The sequence below is a fragment of the Dromaius novaehollandiae genome, chromosome 24 (assembly GCF_036370855.1).
Source record: "Dromaius novaehollandiae isolate bDroNov1 chromosome 24, bDroNov1.hap1, whole genome shotgun sequence".
Classification (NCBI taxonomy): Eukaryota; Metazoa; Chordata; class Aves; order Casuariiformes; family Dromaiidae; genus Dromaius; species Dromaius novaehollandiae.
In genome coordinates this window covers 3,858,179-3,878,442 of record NC_088121.1, presented here as the reverse complement: position 1 = coordinate 3,878,442, position 20,264 = coordinate 3,858,179, and the positions used below count along the sequence as shown (strand labels likewise).

At 46.0% G+C, this 20,264-nt stretch overlaps 2 protein-coding genes across 12 annotated transcripts in view; one reads left to right on the top strand and one right to left on the bottom strand.

The window, feature by feature from the left end:
- The window catches only part of ACAP3 (ArfGAP with coiled-coil, ankyrin repeat and PH domains 3), a 114,051-nt gene extending 102,896 nt beyond the window's left edge, over positions 1 to 11,155 (bottom strand). For 3 of the 6 annotated variants that reach the window (XM_026100629.2, XM_026100627.2, XM_064525478.1), the window contains exon 1: positions 10,696 to 11,154. In XM_026100629.2, the coding sequence (XP_025956414.1) occupies positions 10,696 to 10,742 (47 nt within the window). In that variant the 5' untranslated portion in view covers positions 10,743 to 11,154. Of the gene's footprint in view, positions 1 to 10,695 lie in introns of all 6 variants that reach the window. The other 3 variants (XM_064525475.1, XM_064525476.1, XM_026100633.2) reach the window with 2 other exon arrangements.
- Positions 11,156 to 13,958: 2,803 nt separating this feature from the next.
- The window catches only part of PUSL1 (pseudouridine synthase like 1), a 41,138-nt gene continuing 34,832 nt past the window's right edge, over positions 13,959 to 20,264 (top strand). Inside the window, exons 1-2 of one of the 6 annotated variants that reach the window (XM_026100647.2) lie at positions 13,959 to 14,311; positions 15,554 to 15,611. In XM_026100647.2, coding sequence (XP_025956432.1) covers positions 14,253 to 14,311; positions 15,554 to 15,611 — 117 coding nt within the window. In that variant the 5' untranslated portion in view covers positions 13,959 to 14,252. The other 5 variants (XR_003259237.2, XR_003259238.2, XM_026100644.2 and 2 more) reach the window with 5 other exon arrangements.

Below are 20,264 nucleotides of genomic sequence, written 5' to 3'. Positions count from 1 at the left end.
ACTACTAACCAGTACAGAGAACAGGGAAGGACCAGTGTTTGCTTTTCTGCAATTCATTTTGGTGACAATGTAGGAAGCAAAATTAGCCATTAACTTCTTTCTAACAAACACAGTCAAGATGAGAAGTGAGGGCTTGGGGGCAGGGGGAGGCTGTGGATTGGGGGAGCTGTTTCAATTTTTTTGTTTGTTTGTTTGTTCTTGGGGCAAGGACTAATTCTTTGTGTGATATGTGTCCTGACTTCAGTTGTGGTCTCTAATGCAGGCTGTAATGTTAAACTATGAATAACTGTGGTGAACACACAGAAAGATTAAAGTCCATAAAGCTAGATGCTACGGCAGTATGAGTTGTTCCGAGAGAAGCCTTTTCCCATCCCATCAATGCATACGATATACCAGCTTGGAGTTTTCCACAGAGTCTCGGTCTTGTTGAACACTGTGGCATTGTCCTGTAGTTTTATGCATTATGTCTGAATTCAGATGAGTCAGTGGTACAGCAAGAGCCTGCATTATTCCAAATCCCTAAACTCAGTCTGGCAGAACTAGTTTTATTAAAGACTTTGAGCACTTCAGGCAAACATCTTTCTATAAACATCAGCTTTCTGCCTTCTCTTCCCCCAAACTTCAAATAGCCTGTTCTTTGCAAATCTGAGAGCACCATCCAAAGTGCCAGCCTCCAGCTGGTGCAAGCAAGAAAAGCCTGGAAGTGGTGAGGAAGGGTGGGGAGAGGAAAGGAGGCCTCCTGCTATCTCAGTGCTGTCACAGTGGCTGTTTCCTGGGGTGAGGTCACAGTGGGGGGACAAATCCTTATTTCCTGCCAAAAAGTGGGTTTAACAGAGAGGACAAAGGGGTAATATTCTGAAAAGAAACTGAGCTGTGGGAAACAGCATTGTTTCACTGATGCTGGAATGGAGCGGGAACAATACCTGTCATGCTTAGATAGCCGTGTTCTTCAAAATAATTATGGAGATTCCTGCATTACCCCAATATTGCAGAGGCAGCAGGACCATGCTGATGTTAAAGCTGGTGTTCTTCTCAAATGCATAGGCATAAAAAGACCTCAAAGCAAGCCACAAGTGTGTATACTTGCATAGTTTAACATTTCTTTGTCTTCGGAGCACCGATAAATCTCCTTTAGCTGCTTTCTAAACCCATGGAAATACATTTTACCATAGGTATTTATGCAGGCCACATCTGTAAAATCTCTATATGCAATATACTGTTTTCAGCCTGATGTTCAGAGATTTAGCTGACAAAACCATATTTCAGTCTGTGTGGATCAGAGCGCGTGTACATGTAGGCCATAAAACTAAATTTTATTTTCATAAAATATCCCCTCCCTTATCAATAGAGAGAAGCATCTAACCACCTAACCACTGGAACCACTGCATACGCATTATGCAATCACAGACATGCACACATATGCTGTTTCTATTAGCAGTAGCTTTTAATAAAGAGTATCGTAATCATTAAGCCTTGCTGTAGTGTGATGAAGCAGACTGGGTATGCAGAGAAGGGATTATCTCACTCTCTGGTATTATATAATCTGTTTAGACTGTGCCACTTTATGCTTATTTAAGGAATGAATGAGCACTTCACTCTGGGATGTGCCACCCATGAATTCTGACATCTTCCCTTTAATCCACTGTAATAAATATATTGCTTTGCTTTTTAGCTATTCCCCACCTCATAGTCTACCCTATACCCAGTAAAAGTTCTGTACTAGAATAATTACTGTTAGACAGCATGTGTGTATGATTCTCCAAAGAATTAAGGGATGGTTAACTGTATCAGAGCAACAGAATGTTGCAGAGGTCTGGCATATAAGCAAAGTCGGCTTCTCCAGGGAACATCTTTGCAGATAAGGTGAAGCAAGACAAAACGTAATGTGTGTGGGCACTCTCTGCTGTAAATGTACTATGCTGCAGTTGGTTCATCTTGTGTCCAACGGATTGGTATGGACTACTGAAAACATACACCCCCTTTCCATAATTTTTTCCTGGTCCTTTCCCTCTTCCTGTAAATAAGTCTCTGAGCTGAATTCCTTTCATTACAGAAAGAGAGGCCAGAGGAGGCGGCAACATGCAAAAATAAAAAGATCTGCAGATGCACTCTTTAACAACAAACTCTCTCCAATAAGCCCAAACATGTACCCCACTGAGTGAAAAGAATGGAACATTTTGCCAAGAAGTTTGTGTAGGGACAATTATATTGCCTCATTTTCTCCTTTTGGGAGCAGTGGCTCAGAGGAGCAATCGGCTTGCAGCAGCAACGTGTGTGGTTTACTCACTGCTTCTTTGACCTATGTCAGTATTGTCTCACCTAGTGTGTCAGGGCAGATACATGCATTCCTAGCCTCTGTTCAGATGCACAGGACTAGTGGCAGAGCCAGTTTCCCCACCACCTAGCATCTTCCTGCAGCCATTGCAAAATAAGTTAGTGTTACTTCCTGTATCTGAAGGACACCTGGAACTGTTAAGCCCCAAAAGACTCTTCTCTAAGCCTCCTAGAGGAGCACAGAATCTCCAGCATACCCTGTCCCCCGTTCTCAACTGTTGTGATAGGAATAGGAACACTTTCCTTTTCTGCTAGCAGCTCACACAACAATGGACAGAACACTGAGCCTGATGCTTTTCCGCTGTTAGTACATGGCCAGCCACAATGGGTGTCATGGCTGCTGTTGTGGGCAGCTCCAAGGGCCAGTCTGGCCTGAAGCTAGGAAAGGATGCAGCAGAGTTGCAGGAAATCAGCCTCCACCCTCCTCGCAGTCCTCAGGAATAATTGCACAAAATCTCAGTTCTGCTGTCTGTCCTATGGGGTCCTACGAGAGGGTGGCTGGCAGCTTACATTCCAGCTGTTGTGCACTGGAGAGTGGGGATGCAATTCACCTCCATGCAGCCTAGAAGGTACACACACCTCCCTGGGGCTGTGGATAAGCTGTGTAGTCCTCTTGGTCTGGCACTGATATAAGTCTTACTCCCTCTGAGGCACTGCATGGCCTGCTCGGATCCTGAAACAGGCAAGACAAGAAATTTGAGCTACAAAATTCTCTGGCATTTTGGAGCACTAAGGAACTGTAGTGCCTCGTTCCCAAGTGAGGGAACCAGATTTACGGACCCAGAGGCTAACAGAGGCTATGTCACTGGTAACAGTGGTAATATACAAGAAACTCCCATCTCAGAGGCTGTCTAGTGCAGGGGAGGCTAGCCAGGGAAAGCTGCCAACCACACAGTCCAAGCTACTACAGGCCAAGCATTCTCCACCATGCTGCATTGTCCCTTCTCCCTGACCAGGTCGGAGAGCAGCCTAGAGGATGCCACTGAGACCAAACGAACCAGCCGGACTCCAGCAGTCTGTACCGCCTTCCTATCCCTGAGAGGCTTAATGAAATGAAGGCAAACAGATGGCTTCTCTCACACAGGCCGGGAGAGATCCCTAATGTGTGGTAGGAGTATGTTTCCCTCCCTTCCAGTCCTCCCCTCAGAGCCTTGTGTGAGAACACCATACTTTCCTACCTAAGGGGACCACCAGAAAAGAATGATTAATAATTCTGCACTGACGGCACCATATTAAAGGTGCTTTATCATTACAAGCGTTAATTATTTCACAGACTCTTAACACAGATGAACGGTATGACCCTTCCCTCCTGTCCCTTCCCCAATTAGCTAAGGAAAATGAGACAGAGATACAAATAGACTTTCCTAAGCCACACAATCTCTGAGTGGCACAAGGAATGGCCCTGAGCCCCTGGACTCCCCATTCTCCGCTCTAGCTACCAGAGAGCCTGGGTTCCCTTCAGATGTGATCTCTACAGCACTGTTTCCCATTACCTCCACCAAAGTGGCTTTGCAGCACCTTTCCAGTTTCCTGAGCTTCAGCAGTATGAATGACAACAGACTCCAGCTTAGCGTTAGAATGTGAAGCTCACTGGCTGTACGGCAACACCTATTTCAACAGAAGCTTGTCTACAGTCCACATGAACGAGGTTATGTCAAATTACATTTCACTGAACTCTTACTCTATGCGTGCACTTGGCCATGCTGCAGTCCTTCAAGGATCAGGATTGGAATCAAGAGCAACTGCATCATGCTAACACAACAAGCAAAGCACAATTATCAAGACATGTGGCACTCTCCAAGGAGGAATGGATGGCTCTCCCACAGATAATTTCAATAGCACAGATAATCCATCATCACCGTCTCTCGGTCCCATTACTTCTAGGCCTAACTACCCTCTTCCACCACAGGTTTGTTGCTCTTTCATCTTTTTCCTTTTAGCACATTTTGTCATCAAACTTGCAACCCTCATACCTTCCTTGTTACAGTCAGAAAACTAGCAAATCCCTGACCTTGGCTTTCTCAGCAGCTTTTGACCATCCCAGTAGGACAAGGCCTACAGTTCCTTGTGCTGTTGCTCTCTGGAAGGCTTTCGGGGAAAGCAGTCCAGACTCACAGCCTTAGCATGCAATAGCCAGAATTTACACTTTGCTAAACTTCTCCTGTGAAATCATTCAGATTGAACAGCTTTCTCCTTACATTTATTACATGGCATCCAGAAGGAGAGCCAGGGAGAGAGAAAAATGTCAGAAGACTATCACTGACAAAAGAGATGATTTTCATCTCTGTAGCTACACACATGCCAGCCAACAGAAGGATGCAATAGAGAGGAACAGCTACTGAAAAGAAAAACAAACAAATTCTAACTCACAAGCTGATCCATCAAACAAACTAGTAACATTTCAAACCTTGCTGATGTTTTTACAAGGTACATACTATCACACAGCAAAGTATGTTACAAAAGGTCACAAAGTCAATCACCAAATTCTGAAATATCAAAATTATACTTGCCTGTGCACTACACCATGAAACTTAGGAGCTATAGCTCCCATGAACAGCCTGAGAGATTGTATTTCAGAGTTAAAGATCACCCACTGCAAACTCACAGCTCCTGAATCCAGGCAGTTTTATCTTAGCAACAAAAAAACCCTCCCTTGCTGATTTGTAGTGCTGGCATAGATCAGTGGGACTTTAACTTCAGATCCTTGGTCCTTTGGGATACCCTGCTCATGCACTTCGCAATTCAAAGTTACTAAGGAAGCCACTTGCCAAAAACTTGGCATGAAACACCATACACAAAGTGAAGCCAAAGAAATCAACTCAGTTCTCACTCAGTCAGTTCTCTGACACCAGCGGGATTTTCCCTGATCACACATTGAATAAATCCCTTCAGATCTGCCCATAGTAATGCAGGCTGAAGGGCTGCAGCTTTTTTCAATGTATTTCAGGATTCACATGGCAGTTCTCATGATAGAGAACCTCAGATTAAAGAAATTCTGCCTCCAGGTACTGCGTCAACGCCTGTGGAGGAAAATAAGAAACTGCACCATATGAGGATACTGCTGTGATCAGTTGTGGATATGATTCACCTGACACAAGAACAGCTGAAGTGTAATGTAGCTTCGATTAGAGAGGAGACCCCTTCGCGTGATGTTGCCACAACTGCAGTCTCCATATGGCACAACAAGTAAGAGCTGCCACAAATAACACAGGAGGAGGGAGGAGCCACCCTATTTGATTAGGAATGGACAACATCATAAACTATACCCCAGTATAACACCAGTAAAAGCCAGATTTGGTTCTGTATTAGTGACTTGGGCTCGCCTTATAATGATACCAAAGGAAAAAGTGAGGCTGCAAGCCAGAGAGAAGAAACAAAGTCTCACTGCTTCAGGAAACCACCACATTGAGGTATAGATATTTTGGGGTTGGATGGAGTGCTGTAACTGGGAGAGCACTGCACAGCTGCTACTGTGATAGAAAGCAACTATATGGTGACATTTCTGCCTTGCCTTTTCTTTTACATGCTTCAGGGCCTGCGGCTTTAGAAGTGCAGCGACAAAAAGATGAGAAATAGAATAAATAGATAAAGATAGGTATTATGATTGATGTAGCTAATATGCCACTTTTGTAATAATATCCTCTTTCCCATGCAACTAAACCAGCAAATGGTGGTAGCTGTATTCATTAATCTCTCATTCAGAAAGAAGCTTTCTGTGTAGGCATATCTCCTTGCCACTGCAATTAGTATCAGGAATCTTGCTTATATAAGAACCCTTGTGTAACAAAAAACAATTTCAAATCAATCCACGTGCTCTTTTTGTTAAACTGGTTTAGTTAAATGGATGAAGATTCTTTCTTTGGCCATTTTGGGTGTAACTTAAATTTGCTTTTAAGTAACCTAAGCTAATAAATTTGGTTTACACCAAACTGCATGTCAATGGTGTGCAGTGTCAGCTGACACTGGTTGAAAATCACATGGAAGCCACTGAAGCTTTTTCTGTGGAGGCCTTCACTCACATCAGTTCACACAGCATAAATGCATCAGAACTGGTTATGCTGGTTTTAAACATGTCTAATTTAGTCTATTATCAGACTTAGCAATATCAGTTTGATTAACTGTCTTTAATTCTTCCTTTCCATTTGAAACACCCTAGTATGAGACTGAAAACATTTTCTAAATCTACTTTCTTTTTTCTTTTTTTTTACCCCTTTCTTTACTACTGGCAAATAACAGTTTTTCCTCTTGCATGGAGCTAAAATTACATGACTGAATTTTTCTTTGCCTAATGAGAGCTGCGATAACACGCAGACAGTTCTGTATACTGCCAAAATAAACAACTCTATCTATGCCCCCATGTTACTGCCTGATGATAGTGTTGCTCCAGAGAATCCTGTTGGTTTCTGAACTACTGAGGTACAGCCAGCCAAGACGCTGCAAGGTATAGGGGACGTAAAGAATGGCACCCCTCAGATCTGGGCACACAGACTGGCATGTACATGGTCTCATGCAGCCTATATCTTAATTGCAGGTCTCCCTTTCCTTCCAAGCAGCATGAAGGTCCCTTGGTGGCCTGGGGACTGGATGTGTATGGAGGGATGCTGTTCCCTAGGGTCACGGGTATGTTTAAAGGCTCCTCATGAGAAGGACTCAGGCACCTGAGCCATTGCGCTGAGCAGAACACAGTACCTCTTGGCTCACTCCACTACCTGCCTGTTCTGCAACAGGTAACCCTGATCTCACACAAGTTTGATTAATACTGTTAGTTAGTAGCAATAACAACTGCAATAACAATGTTAGTTATGGAAATAAACACTTATTTCCCTCCCTTGTGGGAATCACCACAGAGGCATTTGGGGTTTTGTACGACCCACAGAGCACTACAGCCAGGTATCACCCCTGCCATTTATTCCTGCTCTGCCCTAACCCTCCAGATTGTTTCTAGAGTGCATTTTCACCCGGAATGAGTAAAGGTGTCCCTACCTGGCCCTTTGCACCAAGGGAGTCTTTACTGAGTGAGGAGGGAGTAAAGGTAGGGGGTATGTCTTGAGAATTGGCAGGGTTCCTTTTTGCAAGAGCAAGCCAAATTTACTCATCTAACATTGTTGCCTTACAGATCTCCAATGGTAAGGGTAGTAATGGGGCCGTCTTTGCATCACTCCAGACCACTGGCTTCCAAGACTGACTGGAACAAGTCAGAAATGTATTCCTAGATTTCCCATACTACTGCTAGGTAAACAGAAGATTCTGCACATCAGAGAGATGAAAACCGCAACATCTATTGGGGATTGCATTCCAACACACTGAAACTGGTCTTTCAAGGTAATTACATTTGTTTACTGGAACTGTGTATACATGTCTCTACAAGACACCTAACAGAAATAAGGTTTATCTACCAGTCTGGAGATCTGTACATATTTAAGTAATGAAAAGCCCCCCCCCCCTTCCAAAAAAGGGGAGGGGGGAGTGTTCTTTGCAGCAGTTGGTCCTTATAAAGTAGGAAGCAATGATGGATTGAGTGTACATCAAGCATTGGTATAGAGATCTTTGACATGTAATTTGATTTGATTGCTGAACTAGACTAGTTTGGTAGCCTTATTATAGGATGCCAGATACAGTGTGTGTTTATGCCTACTTAGATCTTCTGTGCAATAGTTCTTTGTTCTATTTTTCTCCCTGTGTATAACAATGAGAAAACTATTGGTTTTCTCCAAGGCTCACTGCTGAGGGGAATAAACCAATTGTAAAAGATCATGTAACTGTTTACTGGTAAGCGCAAAGGGATTCAGTACAATGTTGAGTGCCAGTAGGAAAGGAAGGGTGATCTTTTAGCAAGGGGCCTGGTATGGGAAATTGGGATTCAGTTTTTGCTTCTTCCACGGATGCTTTCTATGGCAAGAGACAAGTTACTTTATCTATTGCTGTCTCAGTTTCTGCTGAGAAAGGATTATATGCTACCTTCTCCCACCTCACATTTATTTATACTTTTATATATAGTTTATACATTCTTTAGTTCTTTACAGCTGTAAAGTTTTATGGACATGTTAGTAAGCATCTGTGCCATGCACTACGGAGGAAGGCCTGTCCCTTATAGGCATCTCAGGATTCTCTTGTATTACAAACAAGTAATTGTAATACAAGAATGAAGTAAAGAGCTGGGAGGAAGAAAAGTGTACAATGGAGGATAAAATCTGCACCCGTTGAGAGAGTCAGAAGAGTTCCATTTCTTCCTTGCCATGAACCTGAAAATGTCCTATTTTTGCACTGTTTAAGGTGATAGTGGTTTACATATACCCCTGATGTTGCCCTCTTGAAATATGTAGGCTTATTTCTCTAGTCTAATTTCTTGCTCTCCCTGTAATAGGCAGACAACATTTAGCCTTTTGGGAAATAGTTCATAATTCCATGCTTAAATAACTGTTTTTTGATACAGGTCCAACATAGTGCTCTGAGGGATGTTTTGTTTTTATGGATGGAGCAGACAGAGCAGAAAGGATGCTGCCTGCATACTAAGAAACTTGGCCTGAAGCCCACACACACACCAAAGGCAAAATAAATAAATAAACATATCAATCAATCTTGACGTCACCAGGAAAAGGGTCACTGCCATGTGCAACAAGACATCTGGACAGTGAAGTCACTGCTCTGGAAGGATGCCACAGAACAGTTCACAGGCTCTGCAGCACAATAGGATATAATGACAGTTAAAAAAAAAAAAAAAAAAAAAGTCTAATTGATACTAAGTAACCACAGGTTTAAAGAAGGCGCTTCATACCTTCTGCAAACCTGTCCATGCATTGAACTTTCGCCTGGTCAAAAACTCCCATGATTCCAATGCCAAACAGGAGGACATTAAGACCAGCCCAGCATCTCACATGACAGTGGGCTCTATAATTTCAGCACTAGCTTTGGAACAAGTAAGAGCAGCATCTCACCACTAAACTAAAATTAAAGTATGTGGCGGAGGGGGAACCCTTTCTACAGCCCTCTTACACTGTCAGATGCACATATGTTCTGGTATGCAGGGAAAAATATACTCCAGAAGATGCACTGGCACAGGTACTTAAGTTACCTGTAGCTGTACACAGACACACAAAATGTCAAGCACTCTGAGCAGCCAGAGCCACAGACCACTGCAGCTTTTTGAATGAATCTTGCCTTCCAAGAAGTTATTGTTAAAAGCACTTTAAGGAATATGCAAAATGCTCCATTTAATAAACAAAAAGGTTTTGAAAGAATGGGATCAACAAGAAATGCCTGCAGGGAGAGACCCCTTGAGAACACTTTCTGCTGCCCACGTGTCCAACCAACACGCTTCTGCTGGCTATTGTCTGTGCTTCCTTCTGTCCCCATCCAAGCACAGTACTGAAAAGCACAAGGAGGCTATTAGCTATGGAAGCTCTTCCTAACACCAGGACATCTCATCCCTCCCAGACACCTAGCCAGGAGGCTCCAGGCACAATGGAGCATCTGTACCCAGAATGTGGAGACTCTTCTCCAGCCCTGGGCATTTGTGAAACAGCCTGATTTAAATGCAGCACAGCCAGGACAGAGTCTTTGTTGTCAGAGCCTGGATTCCTTCAAGGCAACTAAAAAAAACCACCCTCCAAGAGACGGGAATGTGACAGCATGGAAAATAATAATATTTCTTAGCACCAGCTCTTCAGGCGGTGTAAATTAACACCATCCAGCTTATCCCTGTAGGGTGATGCCAGTTTACATGGTTACAGATGTGATCTGGAGCTGAATGCTCGGTAGCGAGGAAGGAAGGAATTATTATGAGCGCTATGATTACTAATTTTTCATTTTTAAAGCTTCTGAACCGAGCCAGGCAATGAGATGAGGAGGGCAGGATGCACTGGACAAGGAGGCATCCGCCCACAGGCCGACGGCACCCCAAGCTGCCGGAGGATATCGTGGGGCCGGTGGCCCCCAGCCGCGGCGCGGGGCGCTGGGGCGGGCTGGGCTGGAGGGGCCCCCGCAGGGCAGGGCAGCCCAGCGCCGGCGGCTCCCCCGCGGGGTCCTGCAGCCTCCGGCGCGACACTGGGGCCGGGAGGGCGGCCGGGCCGGCCGCCCCGCTCCCCCCGGCGCGCTGGCCCCGCAGCCTGGCGCCGGCAGCCGCGTCGGCCACCGCTCCCCGGTCGCCGGCCGCGGCGCGGCCCGGCGGAACAGGCACCCGGCAAGGCCCTGCCCGCCCCCCACCCGGATTACCGCGGCCCCCCGGCCTCTAAAGCGATCAGACGGAGAGGAGCTTGACGGCGCACCCCGCGCCCCTGCCCGCGCTCCGCTGCTCCTTCGCAGGGGCTGCGCCGGGCCTTCTGCGCCGCACCCCGGGGGACGGCGGCGAGCCCCGCCGCTTACCGGAACCGGGGAGAGTCCTTGATGCACTCCTCGAAGTCCACCGTCATCCTCACAGCTCTGCCCGCGGCGCGCTCAGCAGAGGAAGCTCATCGCCCGCCGGGAGCGAAGCACGCGCGGGCGAGCGCCCGCCCCTCGCCGCTCGCCGCACACGCGCCCGCTGTCACGGCGGCGCTGAGCGCGCCCGCCGCCGCCGCCGCCGCCCGCCCGTCACGGCGCAGAAGCGGCTACAAACTCCGCCGCCGCGCGGCGCCGCGCGGCGCCGCGTGCGAGCTGTGGCGCGGCCCCGCGGCGGGAAGGGCCGGGGCCGGGGCCGGGGCCGACGCCGACGCGGGGCGCCCCGCGGGCAGCCGCGGAGGGCAGGGCGGCTCTGCGCTTCGCTCCCTTGCCTGCCCCCGTGGGCCTCCGCCCCTGCGGCGCGCCAGGGCGGAATCGCCGTGCGAAGCGGGCAGCAGCGCCTCGTGTTCAGGCACTCGCAGGCTGCCTCTGGCCTGTGGCTGCTTTAGCAATGTGGGAAACGGTTCATTTCCCCTCTCCTCACTCGTACTTTCTCCTCTCTGGTTTTAGGTATGTAAGGAAGGATTTTCAGAAAACATCAATGACATTGTTCAAAGTGTACGCTTAGCTGGCTCTGACAATCGCCACTGCCTATTACATCAACTCATGCTAATTGTATGGTTAAGCTGGAGGTGTAACAAGTCATCTGCAGATAGCATTGCCACCAGGTTGTGTGCACTGTAAAAATAAAATGTAATGTACAGGATGCATGGAGCAGTTCTATACCAGTAGTGTCAACAGGATTGGCATCAACTCTGTTATTACCTAATCTAGTTTTTAATTTTCTGCACACAGTGGATTTGCTGCTGCCATGAGCCATGTAGTAAGCCTGCACTAACTCCACAGAAGCGAATGGCATCACTCAAGGCAGCAAGACAGCTGGGCCTATGGGTCTATGGGAGCAGATCACACTTTTTGCAGAATGTGGCGATGTAATGTGGCATGAATAAATGAGACTAAACTCAATGGGCTTAGTTTTGATCCTTCACCTATTAAACACCACAGACAGATGAACAGTATAAACTGCATCATTCACTGCAACTTTTGTATGAATTTAAGATTGAGAGAAGGGTCTGAAGTGTAAATCTCCATGTTTTAATAAAATACATTCTGTGCAACATGGACCTAAATGAAAACCAACAGTCAAATGAGCACTAGGGCCAGGAGCATGTGAATCCATAACAAAATGTCACGATGAGGCCTTACCTCAGCCATCAACTGAACCAGAAATAAGATGTTTATTGCCAGTTCCATACACAAGTTGCAGCTAAGATTCACCACAACTCCAGGGCATCATGTCTGTCTAAGACCTGCTTGATTTGTCAGCCACAGTCAGGAATATCTTTCTGTGAACAAAAGTCTGATTTATTATTTAGCATAGTCATCAGATGCTGCAGAGCTCTAAAGAAAACAGGAAAAGGAAACAGGCCTGGCTCATCACCTTGGTCCAGGAGAATGGCTTAGATGACCTTTTGTGGCCTCTGCTTTATGCAATTTTATGTGATTTATTGATTTTCAAATCAATTCATTTTTTCTTTCCTTTGGTTCTTCTAATGTAGATGAAAGTGTGTGGCTGTTTTTGCCTCTATGCATACACACAAACTCAGGGATTAGAAATTGCTATCCACTTCAAAGCTGAGATTCATTAGTTTCATTATAATAGAGTCTGGATGCTATTGTGTGAGTTGAAAGCTGGTTGGATTTTTCCATTCAAAACAGATCTCAGATTTGTATGAGAGGACTATGGATTTCTGTTACTTTCCCTGGTGTACCAATGAGTTGGGTGATTGTTTATATTGGTTTTGGGGTATCTATTGTACAAACAGATATTATAGTTCAGTATTTTAGAAACATGAATAAAGATTTAAAAATACAAAACATAGTCATGAAGAATATCTGCAGTCTTTGTTTGTTATCACCGTCTTAGCTTATTTTTGTCACTGCTGCTATTATTAACCCTCAAAAAGTGGCAGCCTGGACACATCTTTTGTTAGGCAGGCTGAAATAGATGATTGCAGGCTTGTCTGAAATGCCCACGTTGATTTTTGCGTGGATTTTGGGCAAGGGTTCTGGCAGAGTCGGGATCAGTTTCATAGGGGTAGATTTTCTGCAACCTTGCAACATCAGAGCTCTTGAACCATGGATCCCAAACCCACAAGTAACCCTACTGCAGGAAATGAGTATATCCAGGAACGTTCACCACATCTTGGGCCCAGGCCTGTAAACTTCTTTCAGCACAATCCCCCCCCCCCTTTTTCTTTTTCTATGGGAGTTAAATTCCTGCACTAGCATTCAGAGCCTTAATTTTCTGACATGCTTATTTGTGGGACAACTGAAGCCCCCAGAACTTTGCTAGGATTAGCCCTAAGGGACCAATTTACATTAGTAATTGACAAAAAAAAATAGGCCGTTCTCAGAACATTTCTAATGGCAAATGATAAGGCAAATAAAAGCACTTACCAGAAGATAGTTTTCTGCAGTGAAATTTCAAGTAGGAGCAGCTGAGAAGATAAAGCACTGGGTTCAAGAGAAGAGGGGTTTATTCCCTACACTGTCACTGGCTAGGTGACCTCCAGTAAGTCACTCAATGCCTCAGTTTCTCTCCAGGGAAAATAAAGACCTCTATTCGACAAAAGTGAAGTACCACAGGAGAGAGGGAAAAGGAGGTGTAGAGTCCTGTGACTGCCCTCCACAGCCGAATTGTGTCAGGGGAGAAAGGGGTCTGGTGCTTGCACCTTCTCCATCTCAGCTCTGTCCGCGGGACAAAAGGGCCAGCGCCAGCCCCACAGGCACGCACGCAGCGCTACCGCCTGTTGTTCAGTGCCGCCCGGCCAAACAGCGTCGCGGAGCACTTCCCGCGGTGACTCCGAAAACGGCGCGGGCGGGTGGGTTGGACGGAGGCCGCCTCGCCCCGCCGCAGGGAGGCGCCGCCGCTGCCCCCGGGCCGCCGGCAAGGCCGAGGCCTGGCCCCTTTCCCACTCCGGTCCCAGCTCCGCGCCGCTCAGGGCGTTTGCGTTTCTCCGCTGCTCGGCCGGCACGAGCCCGCCTCCGCCCCGGGGGCCCTGCCCGCCGGCGGCGTGGCGGCCAGGCCGTGCAGCCAGGCCGCGGCCCCCCTTCGCACCACGCTCGGCTCCAACAAACCCGGAACTTCGCTCCGCTCCCTAAGGCCGGAGCCGCCGCCCGCCCCTCGCCGCCGCCGCCCGCTACGCCCCGGCCCAGCCCGGCCCGGCCCTTGGCGGCTGCTCGCCCACGCGGCGTGGCGGCGGAAGCAGGCCGTGTTGGGCGGGCCGCCTGGGGGCAGCCGCCGGGGTAGGCGGCGCGGCTCTCCAAGAACTCGGCCGCGGAGGCCGCCCGCCATCCTCGGTGCCCACCGGCGGCCCCCGCCGCCAGCACTGCGGTAGGGAGGGGAGCGGGGCGGTGGGACCGCTGCGCCGAGCCGAGCGGAGCCGAGCCGCGCCGAGCCGGAAGTCGAGCGTTAGCCGTTAGCGCCACAGAGGGCAAACATGGTTTCTCCAAAAACCCGATACTTAATTTTCTTTCAGTACTTTGGCAGTAAATATAGGTAGGTGCGTTTGCTGTGTTGTTAGCCCTGTGTGGTGGAAGTAGAACAGTGCCTCTGAAATCAGTGGTGTGCAGCGCTTGTTACAGTCCTGGGGGTGGCCGTGGGTGCTAGGAATACTACGAAGAGGTATCTGAGGAAGAAAATGGCCAGTGCAATATTTGGGGTGAGTGACAAATCACTATTGCTAAGTAAGTGAGCATGGACAGGGAACTGGACTGTTTTCTACTGCTGCATAGAAGCATTAGAAAGAGGATGGTTTGGATAAGAAATGTATAAAATGGGCAAAAAAAACCATCAAAGCACAGAAGAGAAGGCAAATGTGTGTTTTGAGGCTGGTTGGAGTGAAAGTAGTTAATTTTTGTATACTGGTGGTGTTTCATCAGAGGCTCAGTTGTGTGACTGCTTCTGGATGGGTTGGATGCCTGCAGTGCTTGAGATGCACATGAAATGATCCACAGGCTCCGAGTCCTGCGGGAGGACTGAGACTGGGTCTCTTCAGACCTTAAGCATCCCACATATCTAGTTATGCTTGTTTACATAAAAGAGAGAGTGTTGGAGAACTTGTGTAGCCCCAGCTGATGGAATTGTGTCTCGCTACATGAGGGCTCTACAGAATAATACCATCACATGCCAAAAACCGTACTTCTTTTACTGTACAGTTTATTTGGTTGTGAGTACTGGCCTAAATTAATCGGGGTGGTTACAGATAGATCAGATTTGGCCTCAGGACATACCTTTGCACTCCGGCACCTTTTGTGAATGCCTGTGACTTCTGGAATGGAGAAGGAAGCTTATCACAAACTGTGTCTCTGCACAGCCTGTGAGCCCCACCACCACATCCACAGGGCCTGCAAGAAAAGGTCCTATAGCTGCCATCCAACTACTCACCCTGAAAAAGTTTAACCTGCAAATTCTTCTCTAGTGTAATTTGCCTGCATCATCATCCCAACACATTAACCTCTGTTTGAAGGGTTAATACAGGGAGTAGCCCTGGGAGGATGTTTTATATTTCCAGGCTCCTTTCTTGCATGCTACCCACTGCTTTTATTTTCCTGTCCATTCCTTCAAAGTGTTTGGTCCCTGCAAGTTGTGTAAAAAGATCCACTCAGTAGCAAGCAGTTTGATAAAGACCATTCCCTATTAACTTCTGGATGTGTTGGTGGACAGTGTATCCAGCCCTTGGGCAGAACATGGAGGGTCTTGACACTTGTCAATAACTATTGTATTTGCTTTTCTCTGCAGTGGGGTCATGGAGACTTCAACTGATCAGTCAGTGGTTGGAGTCCAGAATTATATGGAGGTAGGTCCCTGCTGATTATTTTGTCATTAAAGTGAAATTTCTAAGATCACATTGTTGAACTACAGTAATTATCAGGGATAGATATTTTTCTTACACTGATTATTTTGAATATTACAATATTTAGCACTATACAAATGTCTTTTTTTCTGAGTGTCAAAGTGCTTTAGAAATGATGTCAGTATGCAGGTGGGAGAAATAGGTCAGGGTAAAGTAAGAGAGATCAAGATGCTGATCCTGGAAAACACCTGAACCTTTCAATGGTATTTCCTTGAAACTGAGGCATGCAACTCCAGAACTGTTATTCTCAGAGCCCCTGCTCGGTTGCTGGCCCACTTAAAAGTACTTAAGCATGTAAGCTTCTCTAGCACTTGAGGTTTTGCTTCCATGCATTCTTAGAACTGCCTCAGTCCTCAACAGCCTGAACTGCTCTGCTTCTAATTCATGTCAAAGTCCTGTCTAGATCTAGAAATGGGATACTACTTAATCCCAGGAGGGGATGCCTCTGGTAGATGTTTTCAGACACAGAAAAACGCACGGTAGGGTATCTGTTGTTCCAAAGGAAAAAAATGCAAGTTCCCATTCTTCTGGAATCCTTCTAATGTGCTGCAAAAAAGGTCTGATTCTGTGATCAATCACTGTTGTTTCTGTGTTGCTCCCAGGGATTTCCTAGAATGTGAGGATGGCTTTCAGCAGCAAGTGCTGTCTGGGCTTGGAATGAGCGTGCAGTAAGAGTGCAAAAGACCTAGTGTTACATCAGCAGGTAGAAAGCTGGTAAATAGGGTGAATGCTGGTGAACTCACATAGGGTGAACACTCAGCACATCTGGGTGTTTGTGGAATCCAGTACTAGTTTAATTACGAACTGCTGCTGAGCTGCATTTATCTGAGCAGTGCTGGTGAATCCCATGTTCCCGTGCAGAGCAGGAATCAAAAAGAAGTTGCATTATCTTTTCTCTCTTGCTATAGAAATATTATGTAATTTGAAATGAAGCTTGTGCCTGTTTAAAACATAAGAGATTGTTGGAGAGGTTAAAGTCTAGACACCTTGTGCTGAAGCTGATTGTGGTATCCAGACAAGCATCACTTGACTTCTTTCCAGTTGCAGCATTGTTGTAGCCACAGAAATATTTTCTCATAGGCATTATTTGCGGAGGGGTTATCCTCTGGTGCTTTTTCTGGGCTGGGTTTTTAGTAGCTGGAGATGGAGATTAAACCATATGTTTTATTGTGTCCCGTCAGGATGCTTTCTTGGCTCTGATCATCGGTGCACCTGAGCATCTTCACCATTTTGCTGTCATCACTTGGAGAGTTTAAGCACACACCTCCAAGGTAGTGGTAGGACTGGCCTGCTGTCACTCTTTCCAGGAGGGTGTGTGAGGAGAGATGCTCACAGAGAGCTAATGCTGGGGGATACACTGTGAGTACAGTTTGGGAGGAGGCTGTACTCTCTCTTCAGAAGCTCTGAACTGATGACCCACATGGCAGCCTCTTTTCTGAAAAGCTGTATGTTTTAATTTTAGCAGAGCAGGGTCTCTTCACTCACAGAGAAAATGGCAGCATTGGGAGGAGAACAGATCTGAAATGGAGAGGATAGAGAGAGCAAAGGGCCTTTTAGTCAGTGATTTCAGTGAAGACCTGACATGAAAGATATTAATCTTTAATTAATCCTTGCCATGCTTGCCCAGGTCATGTTTGGGGCAAGTCAGACCACAGCTGTATATTAATAACTACCCTTTTCATTATTTATTTCTCATTATCAGTCAAACTCTCTAGTCTGAGATCACTAACTGTAGCAGTTTGAACACGATGTGCCTTCCGTGCGTGTTTGTGACAGTCTGTACTGTGCCTGCGTTAGCTACAGTCCCAGTGTTGGGAAGGGGCAAAGTTGTTGAAGAACTGGTCTGGCAGCAGGAGACTTGCTCTCCTACCTAGCCGCTCTGTGACCGTGGGTAAGACATTTCTCTGCTGTGCCCTGGTTTTCCGAATGAGGGTGGTAGTTCTTACATTCTCTTGCTAAGAAGTCTGTGGAAGGAAAGTGTTATGAATTACACTTTGAATAGGAGTTCTCAGCATGTATTTGTATTGCTCCTCGCCTGAGACTGTTGCAGAGAAAGATATAAATGTTGTGCAGCTCTTGAGAAACTTTGTCTTGTTTATCTAATCCTCTAAACCATCCTGTGTCTCAGCTGGACTTTGGGTGAGACCAGCAGTTGTTTTGCATCATCCAAGTAACTTTGTTTTAACAAGTGAATAGGTAGGATGGGCGAATAAAGGGAAAAAGAAGAAGGAAAAATAGAAAAAGATAAACTTATTTGGTGTTGTCTTTTCACAGTATCAGCATTTTGTTCCTCCCAGCTGCATGCTGGCCAGTTATGGGATATGTGCTTTGCTTTCATGTGGTGGGATTGATGCTGGGCACTGCTGAGCAGGGCTGTGTCTATTAGAACCACGTGGGATGTCTTAAAGCGATTTTAATAGAAAACGTCTGGGGCTTTAGGAATTTATCTTCCTTCCTTCATTTTTGTGCAGCCTTGAACTTCAGAACACTCATTTCCAAAGCCAGGAAGGCAACTGAAGGGAAGGGCAAGATTATATCCGTAATGAGCTCCTTATTCCATTCAGAATACATTCTGGCATTTGGTTGCTGTTACAAGCAAGCAAATGAACTGCTAGGTGTAGACCTTGTGTTTCAACAACTGATGTCATTAAAAGTGTAATGGACTGGTTTGTGAGTATGCACTGCAGCCCTCTATGTGATAAGGTAGAATGCTGAACTGTGGCTGAGCAGGAGGGCTGTCACCTTTGTCACCTTAAATGTACATAACATACAGGACAGGGATGGTTTTGTAGTCCTGAATACCACTGTGTAACAGAGCCCTGGGTAATGAGGATTGTCCAGAGGAAATGGAAAGTTATTGATGTTGATCAACATGTTGATGTTGATTCTGTGGCAAATCTATATATTTGAGGGATCTTTTAATATGTCTTTGAGAGGGGTGAGCTTTGCAGATGAAATTTATTTTCTTTCTTGGAGGAGAACATATTTGTCTTGAAACACTTGGAACTCAAGCTTGCTAGCGATGGTTTCAAACCAAAATTCCAGACCTTGCTTCCCCAGATGGCAAAGTTTGAGTACTGTGACTTGGCTCCATCCAATTCATTGTGGAAATTTACAACATGCAGGGTAGGATGATCAAGTCTCGATTCTTAAAAATGCCCCTACTGTAAAGGAAAATCTCCTGTGTAGCACCTTTTGCTCAAGTGAGTAGCTGTTACTTGTGCTAACAGGCACCATATGTGAGGACTGCTAGGATTTGCGGAATTAAGCTCCCTTTCATGTTTGGTTTGAATCATCTCCCAAGTGTGCTGCTTTCCATTGTGCTGGTGAATGCTGCCCAAACTAATCTTCCCCGCACAAAGTTCTGCTTTGGCCAGCAGCTTTGTGCTAAGTCCAGATATTATTGCCCATGAAAGAAAAAATGAGAGTAAGGGAGGAAAGAGGAGGAGAACACAGACAAGCTCTATACTATGCAAGGCAGCATTGGAAAAAACTGTCCTCCCAAGAAAGAAGGAAGAAAGAAATGAAAATGGACCTAGGGAACAGTCATCTGCAATCCCTGTTTACTTTGGACAATATTTCCAGTGGCATGGCAGATTGCTTCAGAGACCATTTCTTCCAACAAAAGACACTTTCTTAGCTTTTTCTTCCTGACTTTCACTACAGCTTTTATCTGTTTCACTAAAACTGTGTGATTCTTACTTAGTTTCAGTTGATATAGCACCTGTTAATCTATGCACAGTGGGGCTGTTCTGACTTGCAACCAGAAGCTAGCTGATGATTACTTATTAGAACACAGCAACTTGTAAATTATGCAATATCCCTACCAATGCAGTGCAATGCAATGCAATCCCTTATGTCTGTGCAACTAACGTCAGTGTGGATGTCTTCCGCTGACGAAACCAGTAAGCATTCCAGCTACTGTGAAAAGGCAACAACAGATGCTAATTTTTCCAAAATGTTCCTAATGCAGTTTTTCTCTTGAATGTTCCCATCCCCAGCTGATGTGAAAGGTTTCTTTGGTGGTTTCACAGATGCTCTGGAAAGGTCTTCCATGGCTGAGCATCTTGAGCAGCTTTTATGTAGCCTTCAGGGAGAGAAGTAGATGAACTTTTGCTTCCTAGCCATGGCCAGTATACATTAATGGGCCTGTTCTTCATCCTGCCTCTCCAACATTTGTGCAGAGTGAGAAGAGAAGAGAACAGAGCTGTGAGTAATAACAACAATCTGGAATGTGGATCCATATCATTTTGACATGTAACAATGGAAATTTCAGTATGATTCAAAATACAGAAGTGCTTTGTGAATAAAATCTGTTAGCAGAACAGACCTACTAAACGCAAGTAATACTTTCTCCTACATTGCTAGTGTGCAGGGAATTAGAAGTATAAAGTGGCACCCTGGGATGCATGTTGCTGCCCAGAAATACGGTGGTCTAGAAGGACTGTGACTCAGGAAGTAAAGACAAAATTAAAATGGATAAGATCTGACTCGGTGAAGCACCTCTAGCAGGTGCCAAGCTAAGATTTCAGTGTTTGTAACTGAACACCTGCTAAAGAGAAGAACATTTGTATGCTGTGTGGCTTAAAGAAGGGA